Raw genomic sequence first — 21,034 nt, forward strand, 5'->3', positions numbered from 1 at the left:
TTTATCGATAAAAATTCCCTCTTTTGTAGAGAAAACTTCAGTACACACTGTTAAAATGCATTTAGCACATTTTTCAAGGGTTATCTGTAAAAAACTGAACACGAACTCTGGACTAGTAAAAAATTTGCAACGCTTTTAGTTTTCGTGCCACTCGAGGCCTTCTTTCCCGAGTGAGGACTGAAAGCCGGTCAAAGTAAACAAAAATTCGTGGAGATGCTCAGACATTCGATTTATTAAGCACTTCCTTATTCAAATGTAAATGTAAAATGACATGTCATTCCTGGTGTCTTCGGCATGGCGTTCCAGTGAGGCAGCACTATGTACAAATATCGAGATCTATAATATTTAAATTGACGTTACATCGTATATAGACATTTTATAACATTTAACGTATTGTATCATTTTAACACTAAAAAAAACTTTGCACTTTAAGAGTGTACACCAATAAACTATGGCATTTTCGAAACTCTGCTGTTGAAAACTTTGCTAGAAAGAAAGGGAAAGGCACAATGTACCGGTGTGGGTGGTTATGGGTAACTTTATCACGTGTAAGCTATGTAGTTTTTACTAATACGTCCATGTCTGCCTTTGCAGTGAGGTTTTGTGCACAAATTTCATGGTGTTACTCATTCATTGTAGGACAACAATAGTCAGATCACGCTGGACGATGCTTTATGTTTAAAACATTTTAAAGGTGCATATCTGTAGTTTTACCACTGCTATGTTACGAATTTAGAAAAAGTATAAAGGTGCTACAGGTACGCTTTTGTTGTCACTGTATACCTGTATATAAACACACATTAAAACTGTGCTATTTTTATTTGGCCGCTAGCTGAGTTTGGCAAATTTAAGAAATGGAAGTGTACGATAGTAAAGCCTTGAAGTCGCATTATTTTATGTCAAAGATTGAAGCTGATGTTTGTATAGAAGCCTTCAAGTCGTTCAACCAACCTTCTGGTTTTCCTACATACCTAGCGTTACAGCTGATAAGCAATAAAACGTTTGTATGCAATGCTAGTTTTGTCTTTGTTGTTTACAAAAATGCAAGTTTTCACACTTCCAGGTTTCACAAAGGTGGATAGGCTGAGACAGTGTAATACAGTGATTTTGTTTGCGGTTTTCTACGCAATGTAGTCGCCTTGATTTCCAGCATACGGTAAATTAAAATAAGTTTGAGAATAACAGGGTCTCTGGCCCCCTGTGGACATTTGTTTACAAATTTTGTGGCTGAATATCTATCTATCCAGACCAAAAACTTTGCGAAAGCCGGGAAAGAATTACCTTAGTTCAGACAGCTCCTTTCACTGTTTTTCTTTGTTTCATTTGTCTTTGTGACTGTAAACTGTTTTAGCTGATGTAAACTTTATTCAACTTGTTATAAATTGCTTCTTATCTGAAATCTGCCCTGTATTTCTTGACGATGACATAAATGTAGATCGAGATATATAGATTTACCAAATGAAAAGCAAACTAAGTTTCTTGAAATGTCACTCAAACAAGTGTTATACTCAGAAAAAACCGCGGCACAACCGAGCTCAAACTAATATGGGTACTCTCAAAAGCATAATGTGCTAAATTTAATAGAAAATCAGTTGTCTGAATGATGATAGAATATATTTTGTTACTGTAGCAGATTATTCCACTAATCTGAATGTGACAAAATATAACGTTAATATAACAGAATACATTCTAAAATAACTCTAGAAAACAGACTTTCATATTATGACTTCTGCCAAGGCAGCTGAAACTGGTTTCGAACCCGTGACATTAGTCAGGGCTATACTACTTTCGTCATATAATTATTTACTTTCTTAAAACTGAAATGTTATAACTTTAACAATATTAGGCCCCTAAATCCAACATTTGGCAGTGGCAGGAGAGGGGAAGCATTTATAATATTAGGTTAACACTTTCTAAATTGTTTTTATATCATTTGTTAAATTAACGCCTTTATGTCTTATGTTCAGCATTCTAAATGGTTAAAATCTTGTAACCTAGGATTATGTTATAATCTGCGAATATTGGTATCCCGGTGGCACTGGCAAATTTCTACAAGCACGACATACTTATTATGGCGCATGTGCAGATCCCTATCCTCACTTCATGTCAAGCGTTTGCGTTTTCTGACATCACTTCCTGCCTCATCACCCTAATGACCCTAATGACCTTAGCGTTGTTAAAACTGAATGTAGTCAGACATCGCTAGATGCTCATCGTCGCAAGGTTTTCTCAAACTTTTGTTTTAAACACTAGAGACCTTTAGCTAGAGGTTACAAGGTCAGCTTGTGACTTCAAACTAAAGTAGGTAAGCTAAGTGCAGAATGAAGTTATAAATTACAACTTGTAACTTCTACGCGTAAGCCGGCTTTGTCCAGTTGGACCCCGCCGTCTTGTAAGTGAAACATTTCTGAGTACGGCGTAAAACACCAATCAAATAAATAAATAAATCTAACAGGACCAGTTCCTTAGTATCGCTAGGCTTTGTAACCTCACTGGTCATAAAAAGCTGGGAATATTCACCGCAGAACATAAGGCATGTCAGCAGCCTCTGGACTCACGCTACTTGCGGATCGGGAGTGAGATAACTTTTATCGAGGAACGCAGTTACGAGAGTTGAGGAGAGAAGCAGCCTTAATGTCTGTTCACAGGCGCATTAAAACCCCAACATAAATCGACGCCAACCGTGTGATCTCTGTACTTAACTAGGCAGGTGTGAGACTCGCCCAACCAAAAAGGTCCAATCCAAACCAAGTCTATTCCTGAAAAAAAAAACATCACATTTTCCGAGCATTTCGTGAGTTATCGAGCTGGGCGCCACAGTACAGCAGACCCTGAAATTGTCCTTTTTTATCAATTTGTGTTCATGTCATATTCAATTTTTGGTCAGGCCTACATAGGAATGGGGTAGTTTATTTGTAGAAACATGTAGCTGATGCAGATTTATGTCGATTTATGTTAACAGCAGTAAATGTTCCTTGCCGTCAATGCTACACACTGGGTCTGTTTCTCTCCGCAACTCTCGCAACTGCGTTGCTCGATGTATAAGAAATACCCAACTCCGCAACTAGACTAACGCTTCGTGCGAAAGAGAAAGGGTCTTACGGTCGATATAATGCATATAACATTTTAGTTCACCTATTACTTTTGACCGCGTGCAGCTTACACCAGTTAATTAAATAAAAAACAAATAAACAGAATTTGCCTCTTCGTTTATCTTTCTTCCAAAATTACAGAACATTCTTTATATATAAGATAAGGTGTTGAAAGCTTTGTGCATTGGTTTGTATAGGTCAGTGTGTGAATGCCTGTACACAGTTAATCAACCAAGCCCTTGACACACTCACTGACTTATGTGTTTAGAATGTTGACACACTCCAAAACAGGCTGTATATGTAGAAACATTGAACACGAGACGGTGCACATGGCATACGATGATTGGGCTGTGACGATTCCAGCGCTGTGAAACATGTACACACGTACGTCTGTGCCTGGAGAAAAGAGTCGAGTTTAAACAGCGCTTATTGGCCCGAAGACAAAAAAAAAAAAATCCCTATCTCTGTCCTGATTGGGTGAGAAGAATTTCGGCTATAGACAGGAGACGAGTTATTTATCAGTCGAGAGTGCTTCACTGACGCCAGATAATCTGCTTGAGAGTTATCGAGTGGAAAGTACCAGTACAGGACAAAGTGCATAAAAAACAAACATGTGTCTAGAACATCTGATCTGAATCGAAGGTCAAATCTTGTATCAGATCACCGTATATTTTGTTAGTATGAAGATTAGTTAAATATTTATACAATGTGTAGGCTTTAATATAATTTTTTTTACCAAATTGTTGAAATTAAGAATGAATTAGAAATTAGTAAGTTATAATCTGGAAACATAATTTCCATAAATCATGTGAGTTAGAGCTACGCCTTAAAGAGCTACGGTACATTTACACCGGATATTTTTGGCCCCAAAAAGCCATATTTACTATTTCCTCTTTCAGAAAATATCCGAATCGTACCTGTACAAATTATAGAGAAAATGATCCTGAAGTTTTTAAGACGTTATAAAGCGACGTCAGTATGAACACGATCACATATTTTGAACGGTAACACGTACACAGACGAGGCTGATATTTTGTGAAGGGTAAAAAAAATGAAAAAAAAAAAAAAACAAAAACATAAAAAAAACATAAAAAACGCAGACAACGGGTGTATGTTAACATAAAAATTACATAATCTTTTGAAAACTGAAATCTTTTGCCTAATACAGAAATGTGTTTAATCATTGCATTACCAAACAAACAGATATAATCTAACATATTTTCCTGAGGAAATGAAGCCCCATATAGTTAACGGTGAAGTTCACAATGACATAAGGTATGTGTCGGTGCACCACGTGCAGATGTTGAAACTAAACCAACCTTTTCTTTTTTTAGCTGGCAGGTCGCCATTTACTAGGTCACTGAGCCACTTAAGGACAAAGCTCGGTCAAGGCCTTTTGAGGTCAGGGGTCGCTCGGCATCATCCGATGATGGCGCGAGACAGAATCAAGAAAAACAAACCGGCGATAGTCAGCGATTGCTGAAAAGGGTAACTGGATTTACTTTTCGAAGGCCGAAGGAGATCAGGTCATTTTTGTCTAAATTTGTCTAAGACACCGACATTGTTTTGCTGAGAACATGTGTCAGCGGGACGACGAAAGCAGCCCTGTGAGCCTGCCAATGTACACGTGGGAAGAAGTCAGAAAACACACAGCGAGAAATGACAGCTGGCTTGTAATAGACAGCAAGGTATACAATGTCACAAACTGGGCCCGGAAACACCCCGGTGGGGGCAGACTTTTAGGGCACTATGCTGGGGAAGACGCGACGGTAAGTAGTTATCATTTTTTGTTTGAATAAAAGGACGTTTTTGAGTTAATAATGGAATACTTATGACATGGACGTAGGCAGCGCGAACTACTTAGCCCTGTTTATAGGCCTACCTGTAGACACAGCTGGGATTAGCAAGCTGATATGCACAGCCGAACATGTTAATCTTATTGGTATGTGTTAATCAGATTTAAATTTAATGTAATGCTCTTAAATGAGGAGAGACGAAATGTATTGACCTGGGAAAGAATGGATGAGTGCAATTGAATTAGGAATAATTTATACAAGGTATTGGGTGTAGTGTAAATCCGGTAGTTTTCTATTTTTTTCCCTTTAATTGTATGTAAATTATAGAGCAGTTCACATTTTCACATTCACAGGTTAAAGGCTTGTTTATTCTGTTTTTTTTTCTTTACTAAATTGCCAGGGATAAGCTATGGTACATCATAATTAAATGCAGTGAAATTTCATTTACATGATGGCCACGTGGTTTAAGAGCCTACATCTTGATTTGTAATCATAACATTAGTGGTTCAAATCTGAGTCAGGTCACACCTATGATTTTTGTGCTTCATTACTTGGAGCCCACAACACATGTAAATTGATGGGTCAAGTACTAATTGGCCAGATGTTAGTAAGCCCATAACATCACACTACAACAGTAATTTCCGGGTGTCTTGTCTGGTGTCTTCAGCATGGCATTCCATTTAAGCAGCACTATAAATCTGTTAGCAAGGGATCCGTTGCTCTACAGTAAAACATTGTGATGTCATGATAAGACTGAAATAAGGCCATCATTGCAAGCATTTTTGTTGGGGATAACCCAACTGACAAACTGACCTATCAAAAATGGGCCCTTTTTTTAAAAAGATTATCTGCCTATCATTTTCATTAGGTAACCTGAGTCTCATTTTGTGTTTTACGGGCAAGCTGACGCTTTGTAATCGAAAAGTGAATAAAATAAAATTGAAAATCTACCTTTTGTTTCGTCAGACATTTTTATAATTTTGAGGATTTGTCTCATTTATTTTTATGTTAATTTATACCCTCCTCAAGCACTGAAATAAATCATTGTGCCTTAAAACATAAAGATAAACTGGTGTGGCTTTAGCCAGAATAAAAGAAGAAAAATTCATACATGTTACTGACAGACTCTATTTTTTTCTGATACGGATGGCAAGGTTGGGTTATGACAAACAAGTAATATTTAGGCATGGCCTTATGTTACAATTTAAGTGGAATGTCATGTGCTTCAGTGGTGGCAGTACTTTGGTGTACTTGCCCTGCCACAAGAAGACACCTCATATCTGTATACATTTAATTACTCCTAGTCATCGTATGGCTGAAAAACTGTTAATTAGGGCTTAAAACCCCAAGTTAATTAGGACTTAAAACCCCAAGTTAATTAGGACATAAAACCCCGAGGACACAAAACCCCAATGTCCTAATTAACATGGCATACATGCATTTTTGTGCACATTCATTGTTATGGCATTTTCTATTCAATGGCAGTATGTTATTTTGAATATTGGACGTCGATTCTAACTTAAATAGCTGCAATAAAACCAGGGAAGAAATGATCTGAAAAAGACTGGATATTTTTTGTTCATTTTCGATCTGTATTACACTGATGTATTTACATATTCAGGATGCTTGGGTTGGTTTTCACAATGACAAACAGTTGGTGTCCAAGTTTCTGAAACCTCTGCTGATTGGACAACTGGCCCCAAATGAAATCACGGAAGTAAGAATTTTCTTTGTTTCTTTTTTTTGTTTTTTTTTTCAAGGAGTTTACACAGTGGATGGTTTTACTGAATTAACTCAAATGTGTTTCAGCTGCTGGTTTGTTCTAGCCATTTATATATGTGTATCTATCTCTCGTCAATGTTTTTCTGTCTGGTTTGTGATAAAAGAAAAACATTTTTTTCACATCCAGACAGATTGAAACAAAAAATGAAAATGCATAATGTTATCCTTTTAGCCTGCATCACATATAACAGTCAACAGTAACATAGCGTGCCAGCGAGGCACAATCACTTAGGAGGTTCTCACCAATACACTCTGAGTAACCGCCTGAATTCTACCACTGTGTCCAGGAAGACTCATGGAGTTATCTCCCCCTGATTCACTGCCCAATGTCTTACAGTCACTAATATGCTGCCATAACGTAATGACCCAGGAGCCTCTTACCAACGCAGTCGCTGTGAGTTCAATTCCAGTTCATGCTGACTTCCTTTCTGGTCGTAAGTGGGAAAGTCTGCCAACAAATTGCGGGTGGTTGTGGGTTTCCCCTGGGCTCTGCCCCGTATCATCCCACTGTAATTCTGGCAACCTCAGTATAAGTGGAATATTTTTGTGTATGGCATAAAACACCAATCAAACAAAACCAACAGTATTAACATTACTTGAAAGATGATTAGTGACTGTATTTATTTATTTGTTTATTTATTTATTTATTTATTTATTTATTTGATTGGTGCTTTATGCCATACTCAAGAATATTTCACCTATATGACAGCAGCCAGCATTATAGTGGGTGGAAACCGGGCAGAGCCTGGGGGAACCCATGACCATCCGCAGGTTGCTGCCAGACCTTCCCACATACGGCCGGAGAGGAAGCCAGCATGAGCTGGTCTTGAACTCACAGCGACCGCATTGGTAAGAGGCTCCTGGGTCATTACGCTGTGGCAGCATATTAGTGACTGTAAGACATTGGGCAGTGAACCAGGGGGAGATAACTCCATGAGTCTTCCTGGACACAGTGGTAGAATTGAGAGGGTTACTCAGAGTGTATTGTATGAGAACTAATGCCAATAAGTTTGATTCCTCTCATGATATAAGTAACACCAAATGAATCAATAATTACCTTGGGCTATAATGAGTAATGACCTCTTTAAACAGGGTCTTCATTTAATGTCCCTCATTGCTTACATGACTTATGTTGAAATTTAAAACCATGACTTTTTTTGTGAGCAAATTTTTCACTTTCATTCCGTTTTACAGACACCACTTATGAAAGACTTCAGGGACTTGCGGAAGAAACTGGAAGACATGAACCTGTTTAAAGCAGACAGAATTTTCTTCCTGCTGACAGTGGGGCAGATACTCCTATTTGAGCTCATCGCTTGGGTGATTTTCTACTGCATGGGTACAGGCTGGGTACCCTTCCTCCTGGCTTCCCTCTTCCTTGTAACAGCTCAGGTGAGACTGATAATTAATTCACTGGGAATGCAGAGAGGGAATAGTTACGTTGCATACCTCAATTATGAGGCTTGAATTGGTTTATAAAAGGTATCTGAGATTTTCGATGTTCAGTAGGGTATTTATTATGAAGAGAATGTCCCTCTCTCCCTGGTAACGGCTCAGGTGAGGTTGATAATGACCCTACAGGTGTGCAGAGACAATAATTATGTTGCCTGTCTCAATTATGTTCGTTGCCAGCCTCCGTATTATGTTGCCTTAAAGGGCTTATGAAGCATATTTGTCAGATGATTCTTCAAGTATGAATCACTTGAATGCACAGAAGCACAAGCTCCTTAAGCTCTTTCACTCATTATTTGTTTTGGCAGTGTTCATAATTTCACTGGTCTAGCTTATTACAGAATAAAGGAAAAAGACACAAAAGCGTCTAACCTTTCTTCTTGGGATGCAAAAATTTCTTTAATGCAATGGCAGTGTTTGTATTAAGACCTTCAGCTTTCAGACCAGAAATTGAGAAACTGAGTAAATTAAGAAGCTTGAAATGGTGATGTCAGCAGTGACATTTCTCACAATCGCTCATTGGACAGGGTCCTGGGTGTTAAGCTGGTAACTGGTTTTAGAGTTAATTCTTTTTCGGGTATCCTTAAGTCAGTGAGTGAGAACTGCGATTAAGTTTGAGAAACTGTTGATATGTTACATGTACATGTATGTTGCCTTCTTTACTATACTATGTTGCCTTCTTTACTTCATGTTGCCTTCTTTACTTCATGTTGCCTTCTTTACTATACTATGTTGCCTTCTTTACTATGTTGCCTTCTTTACTTCATGTTGCCTTCTTTACGTCATGTTGCTTTAATTATATTGCTACATTTTAGTTTTGCTTTACAGGTTGAATAAATCCTTTTTCAAAATCGGTAGAGGGTATAAAATAAAAACAAAACTGAAAAATCGTCTATTTTCTTGAAAATGTGGACAGTTCAGTCAGCTTTTTTTTTTAGTAATGTTGACGACATACTGGTACTTGCTTTGTTGGGAAACCCTGAAAAATAAGAAAACTGTAAAAACATTAAACTTTTTTTCAATGTTTATTTGATTTTTGAATTGTTGCTTGGCCATAAATCACAAAATCCAATTCATGTACCTGTTAACTTGACGTCTCCATATCATAACAGAAAGGGAAAGTTGAATAATTATCATAACATGTTCTGCACATCTTACTCAACCATGTCAACTGCTAAATTCTTGAGAATGATATGTCAGACTCAACATGTATGACTTATCAGAAACTCCTTACCTCTACATTTCCACATAGGCTCAGGCTGGCTGGTCCCAACATGATTTTGGTCACTTGTCCGTCTTCCGCAAGTCAAAATGGAACCACATTGTGCACATTTTCATCATCAACTTTTTGAAGGCGAGTATACGTAGGTCTGAGCTGGTAGCTGAATTATATTGTGCCCTGAAGAAATAATGATGCATTTGGACTGATTATCTGAAGTCACCATCTTAGATTTGTGAATGTCCTAAAACCTGTACGTATTCCATCCAGAAATAAGCTTGAGCTCAGTAATCATTAATGTACATTCGTGTAAAGAACAGTGAGCTATTAAATAACAATGCATATTAAATAACAGTAAATTACGCTGTGGAATCAGTGTAAAAGTAAATGATAGGGGTGTTATTTCAATACAAGTACTGCATGTACTGAGCTGAGGTTTTGCATACAAGTTGTTTCATGTATTGAGCTCAGGTTTTGCGTACTAGTTGTTTCATGTAATGAGCTCAGGTCTTGCATACAAGTAGTTTCAAGTATTGAGCGCAGGTTTTGCATAACAATTGTTTAATATATTGAGCTCAGGGTTTGCATACAAGTTGTTTCATGTATTGAGCTCAGGTTTTGCATACAAGTAGTTTCATGTATTGAGTGCAGGTTTTGCATACAAGTAGTTTTATGTATTGAGTGCAGGTTTTGCATACAAGTTGTTTCATGTAGTGAGCTCAGGTTTTGCATACAAGTTGTTTCATGTACTGAGCTCAGGTTTTGCATACAAGTTGTTTCATGTACTGAGCTCAGGTTTTGCATACAAGTTGTTTCATGTACTGAGCTCAGGTTTTGCATATAGGTTGTTTCATGTGCAGAGCTCAGCTTTTGCATAGAAGTTGTTTCATGTAGGGAGCTCAGGTTTTGCATACAAGCTGCTTCATGTACTGAGCTCAGGTTTTGCATACAAGTTGTTTCATGTAGTGAGCTCAGGTTTTGCATACAAGTTGTTTCATGTACTGAGCTCAGGTCTTGCATACAAGTTGTTTCATGTATTGAGCGCAGGTTTTGCATAACAATTGTTTAATATATTGAGCTCAGGGTTTGCATACAAGTTGTTTCATGTATTGAGCTCAGGTTTTGCATACAAGTAGTTTCATGTATTGAGTGCAGGTTTTGCATACAAGTAGTTTCATGTATTAAGTGCAGGTTTTGCATACAAGTTGTTTCATGTAGTGAGCTCAGGTTTTGCATACAAGTTGTTTCATGTACTGAGCTCAGGTTTTGCATACAAGTTGTTTCATGTAGTGAGCTCAGGTTTTGCATACAAGTTGTTTCATGTACTGAGCTCATGTTTTGCATATAGGTTGTTTCATGTGCAGAGCTCAGGTTTTGCATAGAAGTTGTTTCATGTAGTGAGCTCAGGTTTTGCATACAGGCTGCTTCATGTACTGAGCTCAGGTTTTGCATACAAGTTGTTTCATGTACTGAGCTCAGGTTTTGCATACAAGTTGATTCATGTAGTGAGCTCAGGTTTTGCATACAAGTTGTTTCATGTACTGAGCTCAGGTTTTGCATACAAGTTGTTTCATGTACTGAGCTCAGGTTTTGCATACAAGTTGATTCATGTAGTGAGCTCAGGTTTTGCATACAAGTTGTTTCATGTACTGAGCTCAGGTTTTGCATACAAGTTGTTTCATGTACTGAGCTCAGGTTTTGCATATAGGTTGTTTCATGTGCAGAGCTCAGGTTTTGCATATAGGTTGTTTCATGTGCAGAGCTCAGGTTTGGCATTTATATGTGGCTTAATAGCTACCAAATCTATGTTGAAATTGATAATCGTCATCAGTCATTGAACGTAACACTCGCACAATTACGGTATCTTGGTGAGATGGTTAATGTGCTGCGACTCTCGGGCCCATGGCTGAAGAGGTCACAAGTTCGAATCCAGCTCTTGCCAATTTTAGTGTGGATTTAAGTTTTGAGGTTTGTCACTTATAAACCTGATCGCTCACGCTGTTTAACACCAATCCAAGAAATAACCACTTATTACATCGGGTACATTTTATTAGGAATTGATCAGTCCATTGATCAGTCGGTTTTGAATTGATCTGCAGGGGGCCTCTGCTGACTGGTGGAATTATCGGCACTACCAGCATCATGCCAAGCCTAACATCATCCGTAAAGACCCAGATATCAGGATGGAGATGCTGTTTCTGCTGGGAAAACAGCAACCTGTAGAGGTGAGTGGATGAGTGTTAAGGATGCAGATGCTGTTTCTGTTGGGAAAATAGAAACCTGTGGAGGTGAGTGGATGAGTGTGAAGGATGTAGATGCTGTTTCTGTTGGGAAAATGGAAACCTGTGGAGGTGAGTGGATGAGTGTGAAGGATGCAGATGCTGTTTCTGTTGGGAAAATGGAAACCTGTGGAGGTGAGTGGATGAGTGTGAAGGATGTAGATGCTGTTTCTGTTGGGAAAATGGAAACCTGTGGAGGTGAGTGGATGAGTGTGAAGGATGCAGATGCTGTTTCTGTTGGGAAAATGGAAACCTGTGGAGGTGAGTGGATGAGTGTGAAGGATGGAGATGCTGTTTCTGTTGGGAAAATGGAAACCTGTGGAGGTGAGTGGATGAGTGTGAAGGATGTAGATGCTGTTTCTGTTGGGAAAATGGAAACCTGTGCAGGTGAGTGAATGAGTGTGAAGGATGCAGATGCTGTTTTTGCATGGAAAACAGCAACCTGCAAAGGCGAGTGGATGAGTGTGAAGGATGCAGATGCTGTTTCTCCTGGAAATATGCCAACCTGTGTAGGTGGGTGGATGAGTGTGAAGGATGCAGATGCTGTTTCTGTTGGGAAAACAGCAACCTGTGGAGGTGAGTGGATGAGTGTTAAGGATGCAGATGCTGTTTCTGTTGGGAAAACAGCAACCTGTAGAGGTGAGTGGGTGAGTGTGAAGGATGCAGATGCTGTTTCTGTTGGGAAAACAACAATATGTAAAGGCGAGTGGATGAGTGTGAAGGATGCAGATGCTGTTTCTGCTGGGAGAACAGCAACCTGTGGAGGTGAGTGGATGAGTGTGAAGGATGCAGATGCTGTTTCTTTTGGGAAAACAGCAACCTGTAGAGGTGAGTGGATGAGTGTGAAGGATGCAGATGCTGTTTCTGTTGGGAAAACAACAATGTGTAAAGGCGAGTGGATGAGTGTGAAGGATGCAGATGCTGTTTTTCCTGGGAATATGCCAACCTGTGTAGGTGGGGGGATGAGTGTGAAGGATGCAGATGCTGTTTTTCCTGGGAATATGCCAACCTGTGTAGGTGGGGGGATGAGTGTGAAGGATGCAGATGCTGTTTCTGCTGGGAGAACAGCAACCTGTGGAGATGAGTGTGAAGGATGCAGATGCTGTTTCTGCTGATAGAACAGCAACCTGTGCAGGTGAGTGGATGAGTGTGAAGGATGCAGATGCTGTTTCTGTTGGGAAAACAGCAACCTGTAGAGGTGAATGGATGAGTGTGAAGGATGCAGATGCTGTTTCTGTTGGGAAAACAGCAATGTGTAAAGGTGAGTGGATGAGTGTGAAGGATGCAGATACTGTTTCTGTTGGGAAAACAGCAACCTGTAGAGGTGAGTGGATGAGTGTGAAGGATGCAGATGCTTTTTCTTTTGGGAGAACAGCAACCTGTAGAGGTGAGTGGATAAGTGTGAAGGATGCAGATGCTGTTTCTGCTGGGAAAACAGCTACCTGTAGAGGTGAATGGATGAGTGTTAAGGATGCAGATGCTATTTTTGTTGGGAAAACAGCAACCTGTAAAGGTGAATGGATGAGTGTGAAGGCTGCAGATGCTGTTTCTGTTGAGAAAACAGGAACCTGTGGAGGTGAGTGGATGAGTGTGAAGGATGCAGATGCTGTTTCTGTTGGGAAAAATACTTTTTCTGTTTTCTTCAGTGAGTGTTACATGATATTGGTAGCATTTTGTTTATTTACTTATTTGACTGGTGATTTATGACACCTGGGACAGTGACCAGCATTATGATGGTAGGAGACTGGGCAGATGCTCGGGGGGGAAATGCATGACCATCAAGAGAAAGACAATAATTTGTTTACCTGTGTTCTGTCAATTATGACTTCAAGACTTTATAAAGTGGTTGATATCTTTGATATAAATGCTCCATAATTTTAGAAACTGCAAAAATTAAAGTCATTGACAATTCCACACATGTATATCTTAAAATATTGTTCTTTCTATTTCTTCAGTTTGGGAAGAAAAAGAAAGGATTCATGCCCTATAATTACCAGCACAATTATTTCTACCTAGGTGAGTACAGGTATGCATGAAGGGCTGATTGGCACCTGATTGAGTTCTCAGTTATCACACCTGGTCGGGGGCCTCCGTGGCGCAGTTGGTTAGCGCGCTAGCGCAGCGTTATGACCCAGGAGTCTCTCACTAATGCGGTCGCTGTGAGTTCAAGTCCAGCTCGTGCTGGCTTCCTCTCCAGCCGTATGTGGGAAGGTCTGCCAGCAACCTGCGGATGGTCGTGGGTTTCCCCTGGGCTATGCCCGGTTTCCACCCACCATAATGCTGGCCGCCATCGTATAAGTGAAATATTCTTGAGTACGGCGTAAAATGCCAATCAAAGAAATAAATCACACCTGGTCCATATACCTTAAATAAGTATTAATATGCACAAATGACGTTTGATGCACAAATTTCTACATGTAAGTACTGAATGTGGCAAAGATGTTTTTTTACAACCTCTTAATTGACATTTGATCTGCAACTCAAATTTCTACCTGTAAATATTACAACGTGGATAGGCATAGTCACATTTGATTTCCATCTCTAAATTTCTGTAATAAATTGCTAAAATGTGAAGATGTTATAAATATCTAGTATCCAGTCTTAATAAGCATTTTAGCAATTAATGTACTGACCCAAATCTGATTAATAAATCGCGGACGATAGATTTTGCCACGTGACTTTCAAACCCGTATAAACTGTAGATGTATGTACCATTATTTGATTATTGAAATGAACATTTGAAAAGGAAGTTGATGTTAAATTTGCAATGCTTTGGATTTTATGTAGTTTTTCGGCCTTGCATTAGAAGTATTTAAATATAGTACAGTGTATTTATATACATGTAGTATAGTGCTACCATGAATTACATTAATGAGTCAGTCCAGTGTCGGGTCACATTTAAGACTCAAAGCTTGGCTTTCAGCATTAAGGGTATTGTGCAACGACTGGTTGACCTGTATCAGTATAATGGCTTTGCCAGGGGGCCTTACGTGCCCTCGGTAGGTCATTTCAGTCAATGCAGCACTAGATAAGATCGGTAGAAATCCGCCCTGTTACAAGAAGGCACATTACATGCACTCTAAGGATTCCTCTTATGATTAAAAAATTGTTAAGTATGATTCTCTTTCACTCACTCACTCTCTCACTCACTCACTAATGAAGGTAATAACATGACCATGATGTCTGTGAACCCTCTAATTAAGAATACTACTATCAATTTATGAACTTGCTACATGTTGATAATATTTTCATCATCTTTATTAATCAACTTTTCTCTGTTTTTTCTCAGTTCTTCCTCCTCTGCTGCTACCATTATACTTCAACTATGAAATTCCGTACTTTTTGATAAGCCGCAGGAAATGGGGGGTAAGTTGCCCTTAGCATCTTATAATGAGACTATGGACCAATTGACCAAAGCAGGTGGATTTCAGATGGAATGATGGTTGTCATTTTAATTTGTGTCTATAGTTTACTTCTTTTTAGCGAGTTGCCTATATTCATCTGTCTGTAAAATCAGTCATAGTCGCAACCAAAATCGCCTTTCCTTTTGTGACTTGTAACAACAAAAGCTTCGCACGTCGATATTTTGGAAATCCCTATTCTTGCAAAGATAAATGAAGTTAGAATACTTTTCTGAAGTTTATAATGTTAAACTCCATGAGCCTTGTTTTCGGCACCTAAAAGTCGGCTGATGTCATCATTGTTCAGAAGTCAGTGGCATGCTGAATGTTGGGCGGAGCTTAATATGTTTGTATGAAGGATGACGCCAGTTACCAAAACCGCTATAGACTTTAATTTAAACCCTGTTTCTGACAGTGCCATATTTGATGGTCTTGGTGTGGAAACCAGGTTTATGGAGTTTAACACTATGAATTAGAAAAAGTATTACAACTGCATTTTCCTTGTATAGACATACAAAATATTAATGTGTACAGCTTGTGTTGTTACATGTCACTAGGAAAAGGCTATTTTGGTAACGGCTATGACTGATTTTACAGACAGCTGAATATAGGAGACTGGCGAAAAAGAAAAAGGTTACAGTTATCAAAATAACCAGGATTTAATCCAACCTGTTATCTGATTGATTAATTTGTTGATGTTTTTGCACCTATATGACGATGGTCAATAAATCACTGATCTTTGCCAGGTAGCGAACAAACCTCTGCACTTAAAGCCTTAACAGACACAACCAAAGCTGGATTTGAACCTGCGACCTGATTGGTCATGGGCTGATAGTTGTAGTAAAATACCACCCAGTCTTGTGTCCTCCTTCTACAAACATGTACATCTTGTATATTCTTGAGTAAATTGAGTCTTAACACACCAACTAATAGAATAGAATAGAAATAGAATTTACAAGAAAGGTCATTATTTTTTGTTCTGTTTTTTTTTTTACAGGAATTGGCATGGATGTTATCGTTTTTCCTACATTATTGTTTGTTATTTGGCTGTTTTCTGGGAGTTTGGGGAACTCTAGGCTTGTATCTGTTTGTCAGGTAAGGAGCTCAAATTGGCAGTTTGGTCAATGTAAATGAATTTCCATTGAATGATTATAGACTATAATGATAAATAAATTTCTTCTAAATGACAAATAAATTACCTTAAAGTGAGATAGAAATTGCTGATAAATGACAAATAGAGTAACAGTGTCTCACAAAATCACTTATCTTCAAGGTTTGTTGGGAATAACAAAAAAGGGGATCTGATAGAAAGGGGTATAACTCCTGAATATTTGTGAATTTAGTGCTTTTGGTTGAGTAGCCTCCCCTAGACCAAGCTGTGTACGCCCTGCTTTTGCGCAGTAGGCCATTGTACATTTTCTCAAATTTATTATTTGTTTATTATTTGATTGGTGTTCTACGCCGTACTCAAGAATATTTCACTTATATGACGGCAACCAGCTTTATGATAGGAGGAAACTGGGCATAGCCCATTTATGGATGGAGAGAAAGCCAGCATGAGATGGACTTGAACTCATAGCGACAGCTTAGGTGGAAGGCTTCTGGGTCATTGCGCCACGCTGGCCTGCTAACCCTCTCTTCCACGAAGGCCGCCTACACAAAATTAATGTTTGCATATAATCAAGTACTACAGTAGTGTCCTGTCATAATCTCGTTACGTGCGATATTGCTCAGATTCCTGGAAAGCCATTGGTTCGTCTGGACAACTCAGATGAACCACATTCCCATGGCTGTGGAGCGTGAACAGAGACTCGACTGGGTGACCATGCAACTCAAGGCCACATGTAACGTCAAACAGTCCTGGTTCAATGACTGGTTCAGCGGACATCTTAATTTCCAGATTGAACACCAGTGAGTATTGAAATCAAAGTTTGGTTGTTTTTGTTTTAAATAGTGGTTTTTATTTATTTTCGAAGTTAGATGCAGCTTTGTGGTTAAATGGTATTGGTTAAAGGGGTACTTGCACTTTTTAATCGCTCTGACACATGAGGTATGAGTTAAATACCAGCTTTTTTGAGACTATGATCTCACTGCCTGTGGGACCTTGGTGACAGTAAACAGTCAACAACCCTTTTGTCAACACTTGTGTAATCTAAGGTTTGTTGAAGATCACTTATTTACCACAATAATGGTGTGAATATGTGTACTTCAGATGTGGGAAAGTTTGTCAGTATCTTGCAGAAGGACTGGGGTTTTCCAAGGCACTGTGGTTTCCTCCACCTAAAACACTGGCCGTCTTCATATAATTGAAACATTTTCATCAACTCGTTAAACAATAATGAAATAAATACATATATATTTACTTCCTTATTTAAGTATTTTTCATCTGGTAGTATATACGACTCTTTTGATTTTTGTACATTATTTGAAGATCATTTCTCTGTAAACTGGGGGGCCTCCTCGGCTCAGTTGGTTAGCGCGCTAGCGCAGCGTAATGACCCAGGAGTCTCTCACCAATGCGATAGCTGTAAGTTCAAGTCCAGCTCATGATGGCTTCTTCTCCTGTTGTACGTGGGAAGGTCTGCCAGCAACCTGCGGATGGTCATGGGTTTTCCCCAGGCTATGCCCGGTTTCCACCCACCATAATGCTGGCCGCCGTCGTATAAGTGAAATATTCTTGAGTATGGCCTAAAACACCAATCAAATAAATAAATAAATCATTCTGTAAACTGAAACACACATCAACATCTGTGACTGGAAAGCAGTAGTAGGCTACTATGTTAGACATGCTGACCTTACCTGCTGTACCTGCAATCAACTTATATAGTGTAGACCTACGCTTACTTTGTTTGCCTCTCTACTCAGTGCTGTGTTGATTGTAGCTAACATGGCAACATTTGCGTCTTCAACATATGTCATCATGGTAGTTACAATCAACTGCCACACAACGATTGCTTTGTGTAGCAGGGGCCAGGGGCCACTCAAAGTGATCGTAGGCTTAATTGATTGTAACTACCGTGGTGATATATGTGATATATGTGAGAAACATACATGTATGTTGCCATGGAAGCTGTATAGTTCAAACCATCTCAGCCTTCAGTCACATTTTGCAGGAGGTTTAAAAGAGAGAGTTAATTTTTATTATTAACTTGTTGTCATTCTGTTTTTGCAGTTTATTTCCCACAATGCCGCGGCACAACTACCACAAGGTGGCGCCACTTGTACAGTCTCTGTGCCGAAAACATGGTCTGAATTACCAGTCAAAGGGGCTATTTGAGGCTTTCAAGGACATTGTTGTGTAAGTTTGACTTCTAAAAATGTTCACCTGTTACACTATTTCTTCAAAAATTTGGAACAGATATTGGTAGTGTTGAAAGTAGAATATTACATTTCTTTACCAGCCTTTTGGAACAGTAAATGTATGAGTATGTTGTTCATTAGATGGTCTAACCATGTGAGAAAAAAGAAACTCCTGCTATCCCTGCTAGAATTACATATATATTGGCTGAAATGAGCAGACTAGGCGTTGCAAATTTTAGAAGAAATAGGGTAAACATTGCATGCCTTAGTGCTGTAAGTTTGACATTAACATTGTATGCCTTAATGCTGTAAGTTTGATTTATTTATTTATTTATTTGATTGGTGTTTTACGTCATACTCAAGAATATTTCACTTATATTACGGCGGCCAGCATTATGGTGGGAGGAAACCGGGCAGAGCCCGGGGGAAACCCACAACCATTACAACTTAATGCTGTAAGTTTGACATTAACATTGTACACCTTATACTGTAAGTTTGACATTAACATTGTAAACCTTATGCTGTAGTTCAGCTTAAACATTGAAGGCCTTAATGCTGTAAGTTTGACATTAACATTGTACACCTTATACTGTAAGTTTGACATTAACATTGTAAACCTTATGCTGTAGTTCAGCTTAAACATTGAACGCCTTAATGCTGTAAGTTTGACATTAACATTGTACACCTAAATGCTGTAAGTTTGACATCAGCATCGTACACCTTATGCTGTAAGTTTGACATTAACACTGTACAGCTTCATGCTTTCATTCAGGAAGTTGTTGCCTTTTAGCTGACTTGCATATCTAGTGTTATTCTCAAAGGATTGGCATCCATTAACGGTGACCAGCAATATTTTGTGGACGTTCACAATTTGCGTATTGTGTTCATATTGTTCTGTTGTTTAACAGACTATAATTTCGGGTTATTATCACCTGTAGTTCTTCCAAAGTTGTTCCTGTAATGTCCCGAAACCTTCCCATTATCTTTCACCTCAATGTCGGGTTGCTGCTGCACCATGCGAGTGAATTAAGGGTCCGGCTGCATGCAGTTTTGAACAATGAGAATGAAAGCCTTTCATTTTGCATACCATCTTCCCTGTTGATTGGCCAGCTCTCATTTTTAATTGAAATAGACAACCGCTTTTGAATAAATGTGCATTGTATTGAAAATCCTCACAAAAATTAACAAATGACACTGATATCGCATTAACTAACTGCCTGTACCTGTAAAGAGATAAGTGGGAGAGTTAATATGTATTTACTTTCGATTTGCAGATCTCTGAAGGAATCGGGAGAGTTGTGGTATGAGGCATATCACATGTGAGCTGACCATAGAGAAACAAAAAATTTAATTATTATAAATTGTTCAAGATTTTTATTGGAATTTGTGTTTGCATTGAAATAGAAAGCTTTTGACTGATTTTTACGCCATGGTCACGAACATCCGTGAGTTGACACGAATCTGGATGAGATCACAAAGCTATTGTTTACAGTCACACTGGATCTGCCAATTTTTATTGATTCAGTTTTAATTCTGAAGCTGTCCCTAACATGTTGGATGTACAAGTGTATACTACTTACATTTCTTCAGTGAGCATGAATGTTGTGTGATCTAGGATGCAGTGATGAAAGATTTAAGAAGACATTAATAATGTAGACCTATTCTACAAGCTAGGCTAAAACCACCACAGACAGCCTAGGAGTTAGCCACTAGTCTGCCAGGAGTTTGCCCATGGTGTGGAATGAGCAGTAAAGACCAAATATCCCGTTTGGTTTGTCTTCATCATACATACAGGCAATAGCAATAAGGATGTCCTGAAATAGGACACTGCCTTGGTTGAGTAGGACACTGCCTTGGTTGAGTAGGACATTGCTTGGTTGAGTAGGACATTGCCTTGGTTGAGTATGACACTGTTTTGGTGAGACGGCATTGTTAACTTTAAATGACTATCTTGTTTCCTCATATAGGAAATTTCCATGGGAGAGTTGTGTCCCATAGTCAGTAGTTTTTCTGGAAGCCAAGACTGTTTATCCAACATGTCCAATGAAGTAGATGCTCTGCTTTTTTCATTTTAGCCAATTTCTCTTTATCTGCGGGCTACCATTAAAAGGAAATCTACCTGTGTTCAACAAAAATGTATGGAAAATCTTGCTAAGATGGCCACATGAAAAGTCTAGCCCCGCTTGTACCTCGATCTGCCCAGTAGATGGGTGTAGGGGTCAGCAAGGTGTTAACCTGGACTCAAATACATAAACACATGTAAATTACATTAGATATGCACTCTCAGCATTCCAGGGGAGGCAGTAGTAGAACACTTAAAGCCTGCTACAAGTGTGATAAGGGTGAGCTTGGTTGGGCATGGAGAGGTTGCATGTGACATCATCACCTTGGCAGAGCAATAGCCAGGTTAGCCATGTTGGAGGCCTGTTAACCTGAGCTGCTATAGCCACAGTACTCCAATATGGCTACCCGCAGTACATGTAATTCATCCAACCTTCTATATATCACAGAAAAGCTTTAGCCTCAGGTTAGTTTCCTATTAATTTTCACATTCATGTATTTTGTGATGCATATGTGATGCATATGTACATCTTGATGCACAGCATCAGATCCAACTTGGGTTCACTGCAATATTTTTGTTAATTATTGTACTTGTTTCATAACCACTTTTCTCCGGTGAATTGTTACTGTTTATTTGATTGTAACTAAATAT

General features: G+C 38.9%; 1 protein-coding gene across 1 annotated transcript; it reads left to right on the plus strand.

Annotated features, from left to right (window-relative positions):
* The first annotated feature begins 4,537 nt into the window (after positions 1–4,537).
* LOC135464662 (acyl-CoA 6-desaturase-like) lies at positions 4,538–20,736 on the plus strand. The gene is made up of 11 exons (XM_064742155.1): positions 4,538–4,861; positions 6,510–6,605; positions 7,865–8,062; positions 9,375–9,476; positions 11,441–11,566; positions 13,576–13,636; positions 14,910–14,986; positions 16,019–16,116; positions 16,756–16,932; positions 18,194–18,319; positions 19,596–20,736. Exons 1-11 carry the CDS (start codon positions 4,670–4,672, stop codon positions 19,642–19,644), a joined length of 1,302 nt encoding a protein of 433 aa, XP_064598225.1. The 5' UTR covers positions 4,538–4,669; the 3' UTR covers positions 19,645–20,736.
* Positions 20,737–21,034: the final 298 nt, after the last annotated feature.

The sequence above is a fragment of the Liolophura sinensis genome, chromosome 4 (assembly GCF_032854445.1).
Source record: "Liolophura sinensis isolate JHLJ2023 chromosome 4, CUHK_Ljap_v2, whole genome shotgun sequence".
NCBI classification, from domain to species: domain Eukaryota; kingdom Metazoa; phylum Mollusca; class Polyplacophora; order Chitonida; family Chitonidae; genus Liolophura; species Liolophura sinensis.

Excerpts from the sequence above, each read along its gene's own strand:
- LOC135464662 (XM_064742155.1), top strand. The coding sequence starts at position 4,670 with ATGTGTCAGCGGGACGACGAAAGCAGCCCTGTGAGCCTGCCAATGTAC. Across the intron at positions 4,862-6,509 it reads ATGCTGGGGAAGACGCGACG|GATGCTTGGGTTGGTTTTCA; the intron begins GTAAGTAGTTAT and ends TTACATATTCAG. Across the intron at positions 16,933-18,193 it reads AATTTCCAGATTGAACACCA|TTTATTTCCCACAATGCCGC; the intron begins GTGAGTATTGAA and ends CTGTTTTTGCAG.